At 47.4% G+C, this 20,120-nt stretch overlaps 1 protein-coding gene and 1 pseudogene across 3 annotated transcripts in view; both read right to left on the reverse strand.

The window, feature by feature from the left end:
• LOC101996731 overlaps positions 1-8,707 on the reverse strand; it is a 15,197-nt pseudogene extending 6,490 nt beyond the window's left edge.
• Positions 8,708-9,270: 563 nt separating this feature from the next.
• Positions 9,271-20,120, reverse strand: part of Zmat3 (zinc finger matrin-type 3) — a 30,776-nt gene continuing 19,926 nt past the window's right edge. For 2 of the 3 annotated variants that reach the window (XM_005343760.3, XM_005343761.3), the window contains exons 3-6: positions 19,788-19,907; positions 17,848-18,014; positions 17,630-17,730; positions 9,271-16,000 (exon numbers count right to left, since the gene is read on the reverse strand). In XM_005343760.3, the coding sequence (XP_005343817.1) occupies positions 15,792-16,000; positions 17,630-17,730; positions 17,848-18,014; positions 19,788-19,907 (597 nt within the window). In that variant the 3' untranslated portion in view covers positions 9,271-15,791. The remainder of the gene's footprint in view (positions 16,001-17,629; positions 17,731-17,847; positions 18,015-19,787; positions 19,908-20,120) is intronic. The other variant, XM_026782071.1, reaches the window with a different exon arrangement.

Consider the following 20,120-nt stretch of genomic DNA (forward strand, 5'->3'; position numbering starts at 1 on the left):
GTTTCTTGCCAGTTTTTCTTAAATTATCCCGACTACCTTTTGTGCTCCTGTGTATCTTGTCTCACTCTTACCCCATGGCTGCCTGGGAGGCTGGGAGGCTGGGAGGCTGGGAGGCTGGGAGGCTGGGAGGCTGGGAGGCTGGGAGGCTGGGAGGCTGGGTGGCTGACCCCCAGCCCCCTCCGTTCCTCATTCTCTCCTTCCTCTCCTCCTTGTTTCTCTTCCTATTTATCCTCTCAGCCTGCCAGCCCCTCCTATCCTTGCTCCTGCCTCACTATTGGCCGTTCAGCTCTTTATTAGACCATCAGGTATTTTAGACAGGCAAAGTAACACAGAGTTAAACTAATGCAGCACACGTTAAAATAATATTCCCAACACCATGTTTGAAAAGCCATGTCCCCGATGGCTCAGGTAGGCTTAGCTCCCAATGCCCTGAGTTCATACCTACCTTTCTGTTGTCATGAGAACACTTTGATCAGAGGCAATTGGGGGCAGAAAAGGTTTATTTCACTTCCTGGGCCCAGTAGTAACCCCTTTAATCCCAACACTCAGGAGGCAGAGGCAAGCCGATCTCTGTGAGTTTGAGGCCAGCCTAGTCTATAAGAGCTAGTGCCAGGACAGGTCCCAAACCTACAGAGAAACCCTGTCTTGAAAAACCAAAATAAAAAAAAAAAGTAAGACAGAGAAATTTCTAAGAGAACAGTCTAAGAGCCAGATTAGTTCAAATACACAAAAAGAACACATAAAAATAAAATAAAGCTGAACATATTGATTAATGTTTTTAAGTTGTTTTTTGCAAAAAATTTTAGTCAAGCTTAAGTCCTCACAGGCTCTTCACCAGTGCCCTACTCTGATAACAACTGATAAGCTGCTGTCAGCCACAGTCAGGATGCCCTCCCTCACGTGATGTAGACCTTACTCAGTTTAACCAGCTTTGCATACCTGCCTTCCTCTGCTTCTGTAATTCCTTCCTCAAAAACCCTACAAAAGTATCAAGAATTCAAACAATGTTGTGGTACAAGGAGCCGGACAGGCAGAGAAATTTTTAGAGACTAAATGGAGAACCAGGTTAAATCTCACCCCACCCCCACCCCATAATCCCCTAAAAAACACAGGAAAGACAGAAATCCTGCTTTAGTGTTAGCTGCAGTATAAAAATTGAAAGTAGACTAATGTCAAAAAATAGGAGATTAGTTGAATAAATCAAAGCCTATAAACGTAATATTACATTGTATAATAACTGAATGCATTGTTTCAAGCCAGGAGTGGTAGCACACAAGTGAAATACCGGCACTCAGAAGGCTGGGGCAGGGTGATCCCCATGGGTCTGGGGCCAGCCTAGGGTACACAGTGAGTTCTAGGCCAGCCTGGGTACCAAACAAGCCCTGGACCCAAACAAACAAAAGTGTTTAGGGAACTGATCACACAAATGGAGCATCACAAAGGGTTAGCTCACAGTTTCCTTAGTGGTGTATGTAGTGGAAATGTTTGGCAGGGGAGGTGTCTGACCTCTGCAAAGGTGGAATGCTGTGGTCGTTCTGTACACTGTAAATATTTGTCTTGGATTGGTTTAATAAAAAGCCAAATGACCAAAGTTAGGCAGGATTTCTGGAGCAGAGAGGACACTGGGAAGAGGAAGGACAGAGATGGGGAGAGTCGCCAGCCTGGGCTCGAAGGAAACAGGAAAGCAGCATAGACAATATAGGGTAAAGGGGGAAAAGTCACAAGGCAGAAAATCAACTAATAGAAATGCGTTCATTTAAGTTATAAGAGCTAGTGAGAAATAAGCCTAAGCTATTGGCAGAGCTTTCATAATTAATAAAGTCTCTCTGTGGTTACTTGGGAGCTGGATGGTGGGACGGGAAAATCCACCTACAGTGGAGATGGACACTTTCCTATTCCCCTGCTAAGGGAGATATAAGCCACGGGAGTGCGGGTGAAACAAGCACACAAAATACACAGAAGGATGGAGATGCACACGTGCAAAGGACCTCAGTACCCAAGGGATGCCGTGCACATATACAGACACAGACACACACACACACACACACACAGACACGATAGAAAACACCTGGTTGCCACCAAAAAAAGAGGCAGCCGGGACGGGGTGCGGGTGGCTTATTTTAGAGAGAGTTTGTGAAGATGAGCACAAACAGTGAGCCAGCCGGGATAAAGGAGCAGCGGGGAGCTGCAGAGATCTTTGGGAATGTCTACCCTGAGATGGACAAGTGGAGTCCCCACCCACTTTCAGCTTCCAGGCTTGCCCCTTTGGTGCAGAAAGTTTGCCACACTGTGGCCCCTGCTCAGTTAAGAAAGTGACGTCAAATGAGACCACACTGGTTCTGCCAAATGGCAGAGAACCTACATCCCCAGCAAGATGCATGACCTGCATTCTTTCATATACTTACCTGGAGATGTGGGCCAGTAGGGCAGAAATCCTTATTTCTTGTGAAGTCCCTTCCCCTTGATATTCTAGTTTCCCTAAAACAGTGTAGGGCCTAATAAAACACATCTGGCAACCTACCTCAGTCCTAGGCCTCTGGCCTGTGACTTCCCAGTAAGAAGACTTTCTATTATTATTTTTTTTAACAACAGGGTCTCACACACTCTAGGCTGGCCTCAGATTTGCTGTGCAGCTGAGGAAGGTCTTGAATATCTTCTCATCCTCCTGCCAACCAAGCGTTGAGAACACGGGTATATGCCGGCACACGTGATGGCTGCAGTACCAGGGATCAAACTCGGGGTTTTGTGCGGGCCAGGAAAGCACTTTACTTAGTCGGGTACACCCCTAGCCCCTCCCTAGAGTTTCATGCAGGTGTGTCACGTATCTGGATCATATTTGCCCCCATGCCCTCTCTCGCCTCCACTCATGCTGATCCCTGGTCCCTCTTCCTCTTCCCAAATAATTTCCTTTTCATTTTATGCTTTATAGAGATAGGTAGGGAAATAGTAGGCATAGATAGACAGACAGATAGAGAGGATAGATGATATATAGATGATTTTTAGATGAAGGGATGGATGGATGGATGGATGGATGGATGGATGGATGGATGGATGGATGGATGGATGATGGATGGATGGATGATGGATGGATGGATGGATGGATGGATGGATGGATGGATGGATGACAGGTTGGGGGCTAGATGGCTGGATTGAGATGGGTAAATGTAGTACACATATGGTATTTCCTTTCAAATTCTGACTTGTTCCTCTTAACATGATGCTCTCCAGTTCCAGCCATTTTCCTGCAAACAGCACAATGTCAATCTTTATGGTTGAACGAAAGTCCACCAAATACACACACCACATAATCTTTATCCGATCAGCTACTGATAGACACCTAGGCTGATTCCGGTACCCATGAGTGCAGGAGTCTTTCAAACTGTGCTTTTGTGCAGGAATTAACTCTTCCTAAATTGACCTATTCCTTAAAGTGTTGTTATTGTTGTTATTTCAAAGTCCTGTCCTGGGCAAGCAAATGCATTGCTAATGTAACAGGCAGGTGAAGGGTGGCAAGAAAATAGTCACATAAGGAGCACCGTGATAGATACTAAAAGCTCAGGCCTCCGAATTCTTTGACAGTAGCATGTAAAAACATTCTGGAAGTACACAGGAGAAGCTGGACAGGGCCCGCAGACTATATTGACAATGCGATCACTTCTCAGAAAGGCAAACCAGGCTGATGAGATGGGAGTCTGTGGGAAGTGTTGGGAACACCTGAAAGTGGAAACATGTGTGTGTTTATTGAGCAGTGGGAAATCCCTCAGTCTGGGAAAACCCTGCACAGCACACAAACATGCTTTGAAAGAAAGGATGCGGTCATTGTGGACATGCTCTGCTGTGCTCTCATAGACATGGAGAAACTGGGCAGACGCTAACTAAGCCCGAACCTACACTGAAAGTCCAGGAGTTGCTCACTTCTGACCACAATAATACCACATCATTGGGCAGAAGCCTGCAAGTCATGAGCAGACTGACTTCCTTGAGTCCAGTCACTTGGCACCACATGGTGGGCTTCAATTTCTCCAGGGAACAGTGCAGATAGTGTTGATATGGTAGGGAACCTCACATTCCCCTGTGAGCTCTGAACGTACACATTCTAACGATCTTCCATTAAAATGGATTTCATTCAAGATTTCGGAGTCCCCTTACGTGGGAAGTTCTCCAACAAACACTGTTTGTTGCATCCTTAACACCGCTCTTCGTAGCTCACTTGACACTTACTTAGTGCCTTGCAAGTGTCAGCGAGTAAACCAAACTGTAAACTAAGAGCTAATTGTACGTCAAATAGGACAAAATATTCGCTCAAGTGCTCCATTAATTTACTGAATTAGAAACTGCACCACACATTTAATTCCGCTCCCTGACGGCGAAGCCATGACTTGGGGAGATCACATTAAAGCCAGTGGCACGCACTCCATAGGCATGTCAGTCACCCTAAACCTTGGGGTCCATTAGTTCCCTAGACACCTGGGGACACAGCGGAGTTCTTAAGTTGAACTTCCTAAGGAAAACTTTTCTGCTTTGCTTCACGTCTCCGGATCATTCGTTGCAGCTGGGACTAAGTGTGTGAATTTTAATATAGCCACAAATCACCGGAGTTCTTCAATAAAGACAGGTTCTACAGGAAGGCCTGCAGCCACTGTATAACTTCCGGGGTAGTGGAGTATCTTTCCGGAGTCCTCACACAAGAACCTAGGAAGGAGGGGTTAGAGAGATGGCTCAGCAGTTTAGAGCACAGCCAGACAGCCATAGTTCTCCAGGGGATCTGACGCCCTCTTCTGACCACCAAGGGTACTTACAAATGTGCCTGGTGCACAGAAATGAACCGAGTCTTTTACAGAAAGAATAAGGGACCTCCGGTGGTGGTGCACACCTTTAATCCCAGCACTTGGGAGGAAAAGGCAGGCAGATCTCTGAGTTCTCAGCCAGCTTGGTCTACAGAGTGAGTTCCAGAACAGTCAGGGCTGTCTCAAAAAACAAGATTTTTTTCTCTATTATTTAAAGTAACTCATTTATTGAATCTTTGGGGATTCCACATCATACACCCTAATTCTGCTCACCTCCTGGTCCTCTTCACCCATCCCATCAGGGTCAGTTCTCCCTTGCCTGTGGTGTATGGGGGAGGGGATTTCTGCCAAGTTCAGGGGGAGGGAAGGTTAGCTCTCCCATGAGGGTTGGGGCCAGCTCTCTTGCTGCGGGGTCCAGCAAGGGGCGGGCCCAGCTCAGCATGGCCCTCTGATTGTATCACACATGGTTCCTGTGGTCCCGAGGTGACACGGGTCACAGACATCCACAGACTCCAGGTGCGGCAGGACCATGAACCCAGACCTGGCCGTTGACAGCAGCTGGAACCCAAATGAACCAGAGAGATTCTCATCTGTGGCCCAGTTGGTGGAGCCCTTGACTAACAGGCTGAGTCCCCAGTCTGACCCTTAACACCAGGCATGCGGCACACCCTTGTAAACCCAGCACCCAGAAAGTGGAGGCAGGCAGATCGTGAATTCAGGGTCATCCACAGTTATATAGGGACTTTGAGGAAAGCCTGGGCTACATGAGACCCTGTCTCAAAAGGGGGAAACTGGAAAGGAGTAAAAACTTATCCTAGATACATTACAATAGCATGTGCTATGGAATACTGCCTGGCCTCTGCTTTCTGCCAGCAGAGCAGGAGCTCCGATGTGTTCAAACAAGGACGCACAGTAAATGAGGTAAACAGCAATGCTCAACAGACCACCCCTCAGCAATCTGTAGGTGGTACAAGTACACACCGACACACCGAAGTCAACCGGGAGGGGAAGGATGCACAGTGAGCCGCTTCCAAATCTGCAATGTTTTAAAACACACACACACACACACACACACACACACACACACACACACACAAAGTGAAGTCTTAGGAGAGAGCAGTGGTCTGTGGTGTGTGCACACAGATTCACTTGATTATCCAATTTGCATGTATTGCATAAGTTTTAATTCTTAATTTATACACATCCTCATACACTCCTATTCTTAGAGGTGTCATTTCTAACAGCCAAAGGGTAGAAGGAACCTAACTGTCCATTGCTGGGTGAATGGCAAGCCGCATGCAGCCTCTACATGCAATGGGACGTTCTTCAGTCTTTTGAAATGAAGGCAGTTTTTTTTTTTTTTCGTTTTTTGTTTTTTGTTTTTTTCGAGACAGGGTTTCTCTGTGGCTTTGGAGCCTGTCCTGGAACTAGCTCTGTAGACCAGGCTGGTCTCAAACTCACAGAGATCCGTCTGCCTCTGCCTCCCGGGTGCTGGGATTAAAGGCGTGCACCACCATCGCCTGGTAAGGCAGTTTTGACACATAGCTCAGTGCTGAAGAACCTTGTGGACATTGTGTTTAGTGAAATAAGACAGTCGGGGGTAGGGAGCCACAGGATCCCATTGATGTAAGACTCCTCCATCGGCCAAATTCATGCGGATAGACAACAGGACGGTGGCAGCCAGAACCTGGAGGGGTGGCGATGGAAGCTCATGTTTGCGAACGGTTTCGGACTGGGACGATGAGAAGTGCTCTGGAGTGGGCTCCGGATCGTGCACAAGTGAAGCAATGAACTGGACGCCACCCAGCTGTACATTAGAAGTGACCAGAGCAATCGGTTCTGTCGCGTGTGTCACACTTTCAAGTTCTTAACTGTAAAAATCACAGTAATTATATGTGCCCGCCAGGAGGGGAATTCCCTGAAGTTTGGGTTATCATGTAAGAGAATATTATACACAAAAGAAAGAAACTGAGAGGGGGCAGGGGGAGAGAGGGAGGGGAGGGAGGGAGGGAGCGAGAGAGAGGAGAGGGCAAGAGGGAGAGAAGGAGGGAGGGAGGGACGGAAGAAGGGATGAGGAGAGGGAGAGAGGGAGGGAGAAAGGGGAGGGGGAGAGGGAGAAAGGGGAGGGGGAGAGGGAGAGGGAGAAAGGGAGGAGAGAGAGGGAGGGGAAAACAGGTCTGGCCACATTTCTGGCTGTTTGCCAGGACACAGTGGCAGTCACCAAAAGGAAGTGAACCCTGGGGAAGGGCAGCATCATCGGCACTGAACAGACCATCTCCAGAAACTACTCGAGAAACGAGAGACCATGACTACTCTGATCAATGGATGGGGAAAGAGAATTTAGAGGGAATTCAAGATCTGGCTTGTCGAAAGAAAATCAACCGGAAGATACTCCTCCACATCACCCACCCAAAGGAAGGAACGAGGAGGGCTGTGTGCACACACCTGACACCCTGACTCGGGCACTGACCTTGAGACAGAGCAGGGACAGGCATCTGCCTGAGCCTTTTCCAAATGTTCCGGATACTCAACAGAAACTGTTTCCTGAGCTGCAGCTCACTGAGCAGAAACGATTCTGTTCCTGCCCCAAATGCATTACATTTGGGAAATGCTTAGTGTTTGAGCCTAGTTTTCATGCTGCTACTGTCCCGTGACTTAGTCGGCACCGCTCTGCTCTTACGTCATTTTCTTTCTAACTTCCAGCAGTCTCTTTGGAGGCTCTAGGCTGTTTTGTTTTAAAGAAAGTAGGCACTCGGAAAGAACTGTATTTGTTTTAAACAAAACAGACATTCAGGATTTCTCCCGCAATGCCACTTTAACGGCTCAATCAAGGAAAATATTCATGGATAACTCTTAAAAACGCTATGCCTGGATTTGATTTATTTTAAAATAAATCTGAGTTTTGCTTCACTTGCCAGTAAAACTCACACCCTCTCTGAGTCGGTAACCAAATTCCTAATTCCTGATTTGAAGGTCATCCCAACAGCTAATTGCAATACTGTAAAAGTCCACAAGGTGGCGCTAGAGACCTATGGGCCAAGATTCAGAAACTTGTAACCATAACAGCAAAAGAGCCGCTGTCTAAGCCAGGATTAGAAAAATTAAAAATAAGGAAAAAAAATAGGCTAATATAAAAGCCATCTTGCTCTTGGCTGGGGGAAGGCTGCCATCCTAATTACATTTGAAGGTCTAATTACATACGTAAAGACCCAAACACCAAGCTCAAGTTAATGAACTTTTCCCTCTTCAAAGCAGGTCTACATTCGGAGGCCACCTTAAATACATCGGGGGGGAGGGGTCCCCAAGTACACAACCCATGTGTGTTGGGGGTGTTGGTCACATCTGTATTGGGAAGATTTCGTCACGGTCCTGTTAATATTTTCATTGCATTGTAGTAAAATGTTCCTCCTCCTACGTTCTCAAGAGTTTCTGAGTATCCCGCAAGCAGGAATAAATCTTCGTGAGTTGAGCTTCAACTCAAAACACACTGTGTGGCCTTCACAATCTCCTATCAGGTCAGCAACATCCCGGGAGCGTTCACCGCTGCTGCCCTTGCTCTCATAAGCAGCTGTGAAGGCCCGACCTGTGCATGGGTTCGGAGTGTGAGCCAATGGAGCGGCCTCAAAGCCTAAAGGAAGAGAAACCGCAATGTCCTGTGGCTGCGGTGCTCCGGGTGCCCCTTGCCCCAGGTGCCTCTTACGCTCACGGTCTTTTGGAAATGATTTAATTAGTGCGCATGCCTCAAGTCCGTCCCATCTCACACGTTCAATATCATACACCCCCTCATTCGGAGACATCTCTTCAGGCGGACACAAGAGTTTTCTGATGCCCTGCACCCTGGTTTTGAAAACCCTAATGGCCATTTTAAAACTTATGATCTGCTTTTCAAATGGGCACTTATATCCGAAAGCCCGCTCCATCTGACCCACTCTGAAGACCGCGTCTCTGCACTGACTGCATTCCACAGATTGTATCTATAACCGCACATTCTAGGTGAAGCACCCCAAAAAGAGGGATGAGCGCCTGCTCTGGTGTGTTTCTTTCAAGAAGCAGTGGTCAACATTCTTCTGGGCTCATTTTCTTGGATATTAAAGGGTATCAACAAGCCAGGCGGTGGTGGTGCACGTCCATAATCCCAGGACTCAGGAGGCAGAGGGCAGGCGGATCTCTGAGTTCGAGGCCAGCCTGATCTACAAGAGCTGGTTCTAAGACAGGCTCCAAAGCTACAGAGAAACCCTGTCTCGAAAAAACAAAGAAAAAAAAGGTATAAACAAAACAGAAAACATGCCAGTACCACGCTAGCTGGGGGGTGGGTGGGGCAGACAACTAGGTCAATTCCACAGCAAATCTGAGAACTGGGAATTGGGTGTTTGAAGCCTAGGGAAAGTGTGCAGTAGGCCACGCGCCACCATGAATGGAAAACTTACAGACCTGTTAGCCTGTGTGCTAACCATTTAATACCCGTGATTTCCAACTCATAATCACTTTTGAGACAAGACTCAAAAACCATTTTATTAAACTGAACAAAAAACCTGTTACAATATCATCAAGCCTTTATCAGAAATCAGTACATACGTGAGAATACACAGCCAAGATGAGCCATCAACGTAAGCAGTAGAAGCTTAAATAACATTCAGACTTCTATACTTATTAGGCAGAAGAAAATAAAACTGAAAGGGCAATTTCAATTTCACAATTCACAGTTGATTGGTTTGAAGCCTGTGACATATCAGTCAGCTCTGTAGCTCCCCCGAACAGGAGATCTCCAAATAGAGACTGGCCTACTGCCCGACGGCCTGCTCAGATCTTCAACCCCCAAGTGACAAGCACAGAGCATCCCAGGGCACAGCCCCACTTCTCTGGTTCGGACTGGCACTTCTCAGCTGCATTCTTAAGAGTAAATCAGCAAAAGCACATTTACAGCTCGCCATGGGATTAATCACGTGAAGGGTTCCAAACTCTCTTGGCTTTCTACTTCATTCCTAGCTTAAGACAACCACTGCGTTAAAATGCACCCTTGATACTGAAAGCGAGATCCGCGTTGCTTCCGGATAGAGAGCACGCATCCCAGAGAAGACATGTGGGTCTCAGCGGACAGCATACCCAGTAAGGCATTTCAAAGACGACACACCAAACCCACGCCAGGTCACTGTGGTTGACTGGGGGACCACAGGTAAGCAGAGTCGACATGACACTCTTACAAAATGACACACCGGCTCACAGAGCCTTTGACAGGTATTCAGGTACCAAGAGAAGGCAGAACAATGGCCAGCCACTTCCAAGAGGTTTGTTCCCAAGTATGGATGCTGCCTTTGCCCTAAGGCAGTATCACTCATCCCGACATGCGGAGTCACTTTCTTTAAAAAGAAAAGAAAGGAAGAATCAGGTAGAGACCGCGTGAGTGGTGAGGGATAACGAACACCATGTCCACAGGGAGGGGCTGCTGGAACACTTACTGTAACAGTGACCATGAACGCCATCGAAAGACCGAAGAATCCGACAGACCCTGCATTCGTTGGTGTTCAACAGCGCAGTGAGAGTTTAGCAATTAAACTACGATTATCGCCTGGCATGGTGGTACGTGCCTGTAATCCCAGCACCAAGGGGTGGAGGCAGGAGGATTGGGGAGTTCAAGGTCATCCCAGCTGCGTAGTAGATAGAATTAAGACTAGCCTGGGCTAGATGAACCTTTACAAAAGAAAACACAACGAATGCCCAAGAATATCTTTATGTCAAAAGAATTGTGAAATGTCAAAAAATAAGATTCTAATTCACAAAAATAAACACAGTCCTACTAAGAGCCCAAAAGAAGCATTCAGTTCACTTTGGAAGCCTAAGGTTAATATCCAGAAGCAATCAAGTTTGGGCCCTGAGTTATCTGGCCATCAGTCTCCCTTCAGTTCTGCAGAGCAGGTGAGCACAGGATGGAGACAGGCAGTTTTCCTCAGCATGACTGGCTGCAGACAGCCCTAAGGCTCGCCCACCCCTCAACGGACGGGACTGTTGTCTTAGCGTTGATTCGATAGGAGGTGAGTGGCCACAGCGCCCAGGGAGGGCTCACAGCTAGTCCCGTCGGGGATGTAGCCTGTGAGGGCAGGGTGACCTGCTGCAGACTTGCTGGAAACTCTAAGCACACTCAAGAACAGAAACAAGGAAGGCTGATGTCACAGGGGAGAACCAGGACTGGGCACTGGCTCACGGGATGACCCACAAGGGGGGCTTTGCTAAGGTATTAGCGGTTAAATGTTAAATCCTAGTGCACGACACCCACAGCAGGGGCACTGTCTGTGTCCCGACGGACAGACAGACGATCACGGTGATGGGCTCCTGGGGAGAAACGTGGAGATGCAAGTGAGGAGATGTTGGCAGGGGAGGACACCCACCGTTAGGTACGCTGCAAACGCTTTCCGCCTTGACAATAACTGAAATTCCTCATAATAAAACGTTGAGGCCAACACTGCTATTTCCACACAAAAATTAGTTTAGTCATACATTCGAAAGATTGTAAAGACTCAGGGAATTTGAAGTTTTCAGTTAATCAAAGTAAGAAAACTGTTGCTTTCAAAGGCCTCAAGCTTGCTTGGGAAGGCCCCTCCATCCACACCAGATGACCCGGAGCTGCTGTCCCAGGCTGTCCCTCAGTGCACTTTATGTGCAGATACATAACTCTCTCTGCCCTACAGAAGAACCAAGCCAGGGCACCATCAGCATAGAAGTTTTTCTAACCTCAGCATCTCACGCTGAATTCTCTGCATCATCAAACATAGTCCGCCCAGGACTACTGTCAGCCAGGGCGACCAGGACATAGCCCACCCCCCACCCCACTCCCCCAACCCTTGGGCGTCTACTGCCAGCTGCAGCAACCAGACATAGCCCGTCCAGGCGACTACTGCCAGCTGTGGCAAACAGGACACAGCCCGCCCAGGCGAGTACTGCTGGCTGCGGCAATCAGGATATAGCTCACCCAGTGACTACGGCCAACCACGGTAACCAGGTTTCTATAGAGTGCAGTTTTACCCAATAGCAAATTGAGATTGCACTAAGAAGGGGCGGGGGGGGGGGTAGAACTGAACTGAACTGACAAGGACCTTTACTATTTCAAGCTATTTTATGGACGGTGGCTCGCTGCATTAATTCTGTCACTTCCACCCTCTGTGAAATGCTATCGCTTGCTAAAGGCACTCATATTTGGGGCTTAACGGACACAAGGTCACATAGGACCACGAGCCAGGACTTTTTTGGTAGCGACAGAGAAAGGGAGTTCCATAAAGAATCTCTACGGATAATGGGAGGGAATGCCACCACACTCCATTCGTATAAATGTCTCATGAGAAGCTAGTTCCACCGTTAGTGTCCATCCACTCACTCACTCACAACAAAAAGCAACGAAGCATTTTTACATCGTATTAAAAAAACAAAACTCCTAAGAGAGACTTAAAGTAAGAAGGCAAGGTAGAACGTTCCTAAAACACCTGCTCAAATATCTACATTAAACTTCTGCATACACCAACAGAGTATGTCCCCCCCTCGAAAGACACTCCACTGCTTGGGCACACACCTCACAGCTAGTAAATACTTTCAGCGAAATTCTGACACTTAACAGAGCCAACCTGCTGTTCCAGAACCCCTCCACAGAGAAAGCCCTGTGTAGCCGCTTCCTCTCTGTCCAGACTCATTTCCCATCACCATCCGTAGACGGCTATGGCCTTGTCCCAGGCGACACAGGATGGAAGAGCCTGCTGTCACAGGAAGAAGATGCACCATCTCTTCGCCTTATTTAGACTGCAGACTGCGGGCTACTCAAAGCTCTGCAGGACAGCTTTGCGGGGCGAGGGGGTTGATTCGCCTCGGATCACAGGACGTGCACACGCTCTCTGAGCACGGTCCGTCACTCATTGCCAGGGCTTCGAAACTCCTCGCTGACCTCCCAAGCTCACAGTGAACTAAAAGGTAAAGACTTGAGGAGAAAGTTCTCTTTAAGACAAATGGTGTGGGAAAAAAAAAAAAACACGCAAAATTCAGCTTGTGTGAGGCAAGCAGACAAGCATAAAACAACAGGCACAGGTTTGCAAGTGGCAGGACATAGACTAACAACCCAGACTAGCCAAGTCTTCTGCTCGGGGTGACATCTAAAAGACCAAAGGGCACGGGCTGTAGCTGGACTTCAAAGCTGATGCCCTCCAAAGGCAGAGGGATCCAGATGGGAAGTGGCCTTGGATCTGGGTGTTCTGATGGCCCTCCTAACAAGACACAGTCGTGAGATAGGACAGCAACGTTGCACACAGATGGACCTGAAATCTACCTCGTTCTGGACTAAGGCTGCCTTTGTTTGGACGTCTGTCCGTCCATGACTGTGGCATATCATGAGACAGACAATTCCTGGGGAAGAGGGGGGTTGTCTCATATAACAGGACAAGGCCTCCCAAAATGAAACCAACAGAGAGCGCACTTAACTGACTCAGACGCCACCACAGCTTGGTCAGACAAGGGATAATTTCCACACCGAGTTCATTTCGCGGGACACTACCATGCAGCCTCAAGACCCTGCTACCCTCGCCCCACCTACTGCACAGTACAGCCTCAGCCCAGGGAACTTCCAAGGGTTCCCCACGTCCACATGACCTCTGACAATGACCTTGGCAGTTACTTATCAGCTTCCAGAGTTTAGAAACAAGTTGAGTTTTTATAGGCAACCTGGCACTGGCGTGTCATAGAACAAGTGCAAAGGAATATAGAAATAACTCTATAAATCTAACATTTCTCTCTAAAAGAAACCATACTTAGGCGTCCCTAACATCCATTAAGGGCACTGGGAGACTAGAAACCTGAATTCACGAGGCTTGATAACACATCAAGCCCTTAAGTCCACTGTTTTTTTGTACATACAAGAGAGTGGGGGGATGTGCAGGAGAGGAGGGCGTAGAGAGTGGGGGCACATACAGGAGGGGGGAATTCACAAGAGTGTGGTACATACAGGAAAATGGGGGCTGTACAGGAGGATGAGGGGTATATAGAAGAGTAGGGGAAGACACATCCTTTGACTTCATTCCCAAAGGAAAACTTCAGAGCAGATGAATGTCACTTTTATAAAATGGAAATTTATACCCAGAATCTTTCAACATTATTCTGAGATAAAGATGAGGTGAAATTCTCTCTGGGGTATCACATAAGACTAGGGGGCAGGAAGCATGTATCTTCAGACACCAACACAGAGATACACAGACACATACCCCTGCAGAGAGAGCAAAGGAGATTGTTAAAACAATCACAGAACCGAGTGGCCGGCACTATGCTTCAATCTACTGAAGAATTATACTTAGCAGCAAAATGAGGAACCAAATGGCTAACAAGACACGTGCTAAATGGTCCTAAACTGACCAGCTCTGTAGATGGCCCCAGAGGGAGGGGTTCTGGGACGAGGAGCTGCAAACGGAGATCAAAGCTCAAGGGAACACTGCTCTTTCTTCTGTTTCGAAGGGGGGAAAGAATTTAACCAAACAGCTCTACTTTTCAGGAGACCATCATTTCAACAGGAGAAAGTAACCGGGTACTATTCTAGAAGCTAATCATAAAACTGACCTTTACTTGTGAGTCTCAACTGTTCTGAAGCAAAAGTGGAAAGGGGGAGTAGTGAGCGCTTCCTTCCTCTCCACCCATGTGCCTGGAGAATTCTCAAGGTCCCACAGCGGTTTCCAGCAGTGACACGATAATAAAATGTGCATCTGTCATAGTGCAAAATACTGCTTACTATAAACCTTCTGCGGAGTCACGCTTCCCTACAAAGACAGGCACACTGCTCTTAGCACATGAAGAAAAGTAGAAAACAGAGGAAACACGGTGAACACAGGTTCACATAATACTCCGGCAGCCGATCTAGACATACACTATGGCTTTTTATTTAAAAAATAATAATCCCAATAGAGTCATTAGACACCACAGCCATCTGTGTTTTCAGTCTTTTCAAGGAGGTAAAGAAGAAAACACGTCTGTGTGTTTTTCTACTGGAAAGGACACTGAAACTTGATCAGCTTTAAAAAAAAAAAAACAACTTTCCACGGAAGAAAGAGTGGTATTTCCCAGGAGGGCCCATCACCTGTCCAGGGCGGTGCCAGGACACAATCATCAAAAAGCCACAGACAATGACGCGTTGACGCAATTATCAGTGAAAATATAATTCCCAAATTGAAATCGCAAACACATCCATGCATTTCCTTGAATTGTCTGAAAATATATTTTTTAAAAGAATAATCCATCTTCAACTCATTAGATAGTCAAATCTGAGTCCCAGACTGACAGTCCAACCAGGGCATGAGATGATCTCAGCAAACACACTGACCCAAGTAGGAGGGAGGAGATGGGGATTAAATGTGTGCAATTCACAACTGGAGATAAAGTCACAGCTTCAAAAGAACCTACGTATTCTGGAAATGTCCGGATTCAAAAGAGCCTGCGTGTCAATTACAGAGAGACACGCCACAGGGGACGAACTGTTGCCGAGAGACCCAAGCACACACCATAACAGCACATGTACTTAGCCCGGCACCACACTGGGGTGATGGCTCCCCAGGAACATCAGGAAATGGGAATCTGTTTATCTTTTTACTATAATCTGAAGGACAAACTGAAGTCAAGTTTTTTTTCACCTAATATGCATAAAACTAAAATTGCAAAAGTAGATGCCGTTTTTTTAAATGGTCATGGCTCTCAGCAGTCAGGCTACTCCTGGTGAAACAGAACTTGGCCAAGATAAAAAGTTACTTCTGACGGGGCAGGTGGGTCGCATACTATAAGTCGCTTGACAGTATGTACGGTGTTTTCCAGGAGAGCCCATCACCTGCTCAAACCCCACCCCAAGTGGTACTCATGGTACCACTGCAGATACCCATCCTAAGCAGAGGAATGAGGAATGTATGGATCAAGGGGACCACAAAGCAAGGCAGGCTAACAGAAGGCAAACAACAGGCAGGACCAGTTTCTCCATGAGCGTGGGCGGCCATGGCTATGCTACACGTAGCCCAGATTCTCCATCTCGCTCCGGTACCGCTGTTCAGACACTTTGCTCTTGTGCTGCTTGCTCTCCAGATGCTGCCGGAACTCGACTTCTTCACCAGCGCCGACATTACACATCGAACAGTAGAACTGGCCACTGGGAGTCACGCACATGGCGAGATCTCGCGGGATCCTCTGCCGAGAGCGGGCATTGAAGTAAGGACCTGCGGAAGTGAGATAATCAGGGGCTGGGAGACGGCTGAAGGATCTGAGTTCGGCTCTCCAACACCCACAGAAAAGCCAGGCACTGTGGCCTGTGCCTGTAACCCCTGTGCTGGGAAGGCGGAGGCAGGAGGACAGTGCGGACACACTACCAAGCTAACCCAGTCGATCAGTGAGCTCAAAAAATAGCTACAGAACGATAGAAAAAGATATCCCAAAATTGAGCTTAGCCTTGACACACCTTTACATGCCTTTGCACGCACGTAACACACACACACACACACACACACACACACACACACGCACATACTCAGAATGCCCACTTGGTAAAAACAACCCACCAGTTCTCATTGTAATAAATAATTCTAAATTCCAATTCAGACTCTAACTTTAAATAAAGGAGAGGAAAATGGACTGTTTTTTTTAAACTATGCGCATATATAAGTTCAATCTATAAACACAAACGATTCTCCAACTAGTGTCAGGGTACTGTCTACAGAGACAAGCCCAGGTTCTAAACGCTTATGGCTCTTAAAAATAAGTAGAGTGTTTAAAGACTGTAGCCAAGCACGGTGGCTTGGGCCTGGAATTCAGCACTTCTGAATCTGAGGCAGAAAGACTGTAGCAAATCTGAAGCCAGTGTGGGCAACATAGTAAGACCCTTCACTCCAGCTGTCTCTGTATTTTTAATACTCTACATAGAGAACATAATCTCTGCCACCCACACCCTAAAGTACATTTTCCTTGACATTAACACAGCTCTGGGAGGCTCCTTCATCTCACCTAGTTTTTGAAATTCAGCCCCACCATCTTTGTCTTTTAGTTGACTTTGGTCCTAACTAGTAACGCACTGAGATTGCACTCAGACCACAGGTTTCTCTGCCTCTGAAATGTCACTAGCTGTCTCTTGTTAGCCAGTGAAATTTGGTTTTGTTTTACTGTTCGTGCAAATAGGCACTGTCATCGAAGGCTGCGGCTGTCCGGACTAGGATGCACACAGAGCACTTCCGTAGACACATGGCTCCCCACTGAACGTGCACATCAAGAGAATGTCACAGGTAACCGTCATTCACTACCTGGTCAAAAATCAACCTTCCCCCAGTAGACGAGACCTAAGCACGGTGTGAGCACACCAAGTGTCTTCCTCAATCTCTCTCCACTTGATGTTTTGAGATGCAATCTCACTGCCCCTGGAGCTTGCTGACTCAGCTAGGCTGTTTGGCCAGTGAGCTCCAGGGACCCACCATCTCCACCCAAGGCTAGAGGCGTGAACTGCTGTGTCTGGTTTTTACCATATGTGCTTGGGATTGAACTCGGGCCCTCAAGCTTGCATGACTGCACCACCTTCCCAGCCCTTAAAAGCTCCATTATCTGATGTGCTTTGTATATTTCTTATGACAAATAATATTTTAAAAACCAAGAATTAAAAGAGGAATTATAAAACACTAAGGTTTAAAAGCAACGTAAGTAATATACCGAATAAGGAAGAAAGAACACCAGAAATAAACAGTGTAGGCAGTCAGCAGAGCCATTCGGTAAAACAATCACTAACCTAATTTCTTGGGGCTATCTACTGCTACCATTTGCAGATTTGTTTACACCTGCGAGGTAGATGGGAGCATGCAGGATACCTGAATTGTTCTGGACTGTGTACATATTCCTCCTGGTGGCCACCATCTTAAATTCACTCCCTTCCTTCCGGGTCCGCCTTTGCCCTGCCTCTGCAGAGTCCCTGGAGAAAATAAATTTGAAACGAGTGAGACATCCAAACAGGGCTCCCTTTCATCTCCTCCTTTAGACACAGTTGCTCTCCCATAGCAATCTGGTCTGAGACGACAGCAATACCTACGAGAATGAGTTGCTCTGAGCTTCAGCCAGACGAAGTCTCTTGGCGTGGTTCTTCCCCTGGTAGTGGGCCTGAGCCACCGCAGGGGAGCTGAAGGAGGCATCGCACAGCTTACAGTAGTCATTCTCTGTGGCCAGGATCACTCTTCCCCCTGGCTTGCCGGAGCCCACCTGCCAGTAAAGGCACAGAAGGACAGTTACACCTTCCCACTCCTCCCAGATCCTTCAGGACAGAGCCAAAGCCTAGGCAGGGCCGCTCTTGTAAGAAGAAAACAATTCCAGGGGAGAGACTAGGAGATTCCAACTCCCTATGAACCACCTAGGATGACACTATCTCTACTGAAGAAATGTTTTCAAAGTGTGGACATTTAGGGCAGGAGGCGGTAAGTAAGGCTAAAATCTTCCCAGAGAAGGGGAAGTGTGCTCCAAATCCACCAGCAAACACTTACTGAGCACCAACTGTGTACTGAGCAGCCCGCCTAGACCAAAGCTGCCAAGTCTTAAAAGCTCCAGTCCTACAAACTCTCCACACCACATGTGGGTAAATAACCAGGGGGGGAAGACTTAGCGAACCCAGATAACAAGTAAAAGAAACCAAACGCCGTCAGGATTAAATTCCATTGGGCCAACAGAAATTATTACAAAGCAAATTTTGACTAAAAATGATCATATGGTTAAGATTGTGGAAACCACACCTTTATCTAGAGCAGCACTGTATGACCTGGAAGAGAAGACTCTCAGGGGACAGTACGACAGCTTCATATTTCACAGAGGTTCATGCTAAACAAACAAGGTGGGTGGGGCTGTTTCCCAAGGAGGAAGGGCACAGCCGCCTGACTCTAGAGCACCTATCCTGAAGGAACCCCTAAGGTGAAAACCACTGAGCTGCAAGTGCCCCTGCTGCAATGAATATATCTTATCTTCAGTAAGTCTGGGGAGGGGGCCCAGCACTGTCAGCAGAGAAACACTCAGGAAAGTAACATTATACCTTGGTAGTTGGGAACACTAAGATGACAAAAAATTTTTGCTCTGCGACATTTTAAGCTATGCGACATCATGGAAAGTTACTCAGCTTTCCCAGGCTTTTAATAAAGCCCCATGAGGCCCATGCAGCTGGCCCATGGACCACGCTTTGAATAATAAGGCTAACACTTCCAAGTAATGGCAAATACTAAATGAGGCCAGGGCCCAGCACTAGAACAAAACCAATTATAGACTTATCTAGTGTGCAGGATTTAAGCCAGCATCAAAAGCATTCAAGATAAGTAATATTTTAGTGGAATTTTTTTGGACTTTATACATATGAGATTGTTATCTACATGTATTCTGTGCATCCCATGTACCAGACTAGGAACTGAAGGGACAGAGAGTTCTGAGCCACCATGTGGGCGCTTGGAACAGAATCCAGATCCTCCGCATGAGCCATAAGAGCCCTTAACCACTGAGCCATCTCTCCTGCCCTTCAATTATTCCCCTGGGGCCAAACCTAGCTATCACATGGTCATTTAACCTAGAATTCTGAAAGCTATATAAAAATAGACATAACTATTTTTCCACCCTCTCACACATCACGGTCAAGTCCAATGAGCGATCTCGAGGGTCAAGTGCTGGCAGGCACCGCTCAAGGGGTTAAGAGTACCGGGCTGGAGAGATGGCTCAGTGGTTAAGAGCACTGGCTGCTCTTCCAGAGTTCAATTCCCAGCAACCACATGGTGGCTCACCACCATCTGTAATGAGATCTGGCGCCCTCTTCTGCCATGTGGGCATACATGGAGGCAGAATGTTGTATACATAAGAAATAAATAAATAAATAAAATCTTTAAAAAAAAAAAGAGTACCAAGAACCTTCGAGGGTGCTGTCGCCCAGACTGGCCCTGACAGAGTCACAGGACCAGCACTCATGACAACATGCATGTGACAGCCTCTTCACACTGCTCGCCTCACCTGTGGCGGGACAGGAAGGAGGGGTGTGGCTACAGGCTCGACCACGCTGCTCACCCTGGCTGGAGGAGGACAGCTGTTGGCTGCGTAATAATTTCGGAGTTTCTTGCCATGGTTTTTACCCTGGAGGGAAACACAAAAAGGACAGTTTATCAGGTAGCAATCGGTGGACGCGCACAGGCGTGCAGTCAACTGACCCTCGCCAGGACTGATGCCAGGGAGCCTGTTATAGGCTGGAGTCCGCGCTGTGGTAAACGCCATGACCAAGAGCTTACACTTCCAGGTCATAGTGCATCACGGAGTCAGAGCAGGAACTGAAGCAGAAACCATGGAGGA

This window comes from Microtus ochrogaster, chromosome 1, assembly GCF_000317375.1.
Source record: "Microtus ochrogaster isolate Prairie Vole_2 chromosome 1, MicOch1.0, whole genome shotgun sequence".
Classification (NCBI taxonomy): Eukaryota; Metazoa; Chordata; class Mammalia; order Rodentia; family Cricetidae; genus Microtus; species Microtus ochrogaster.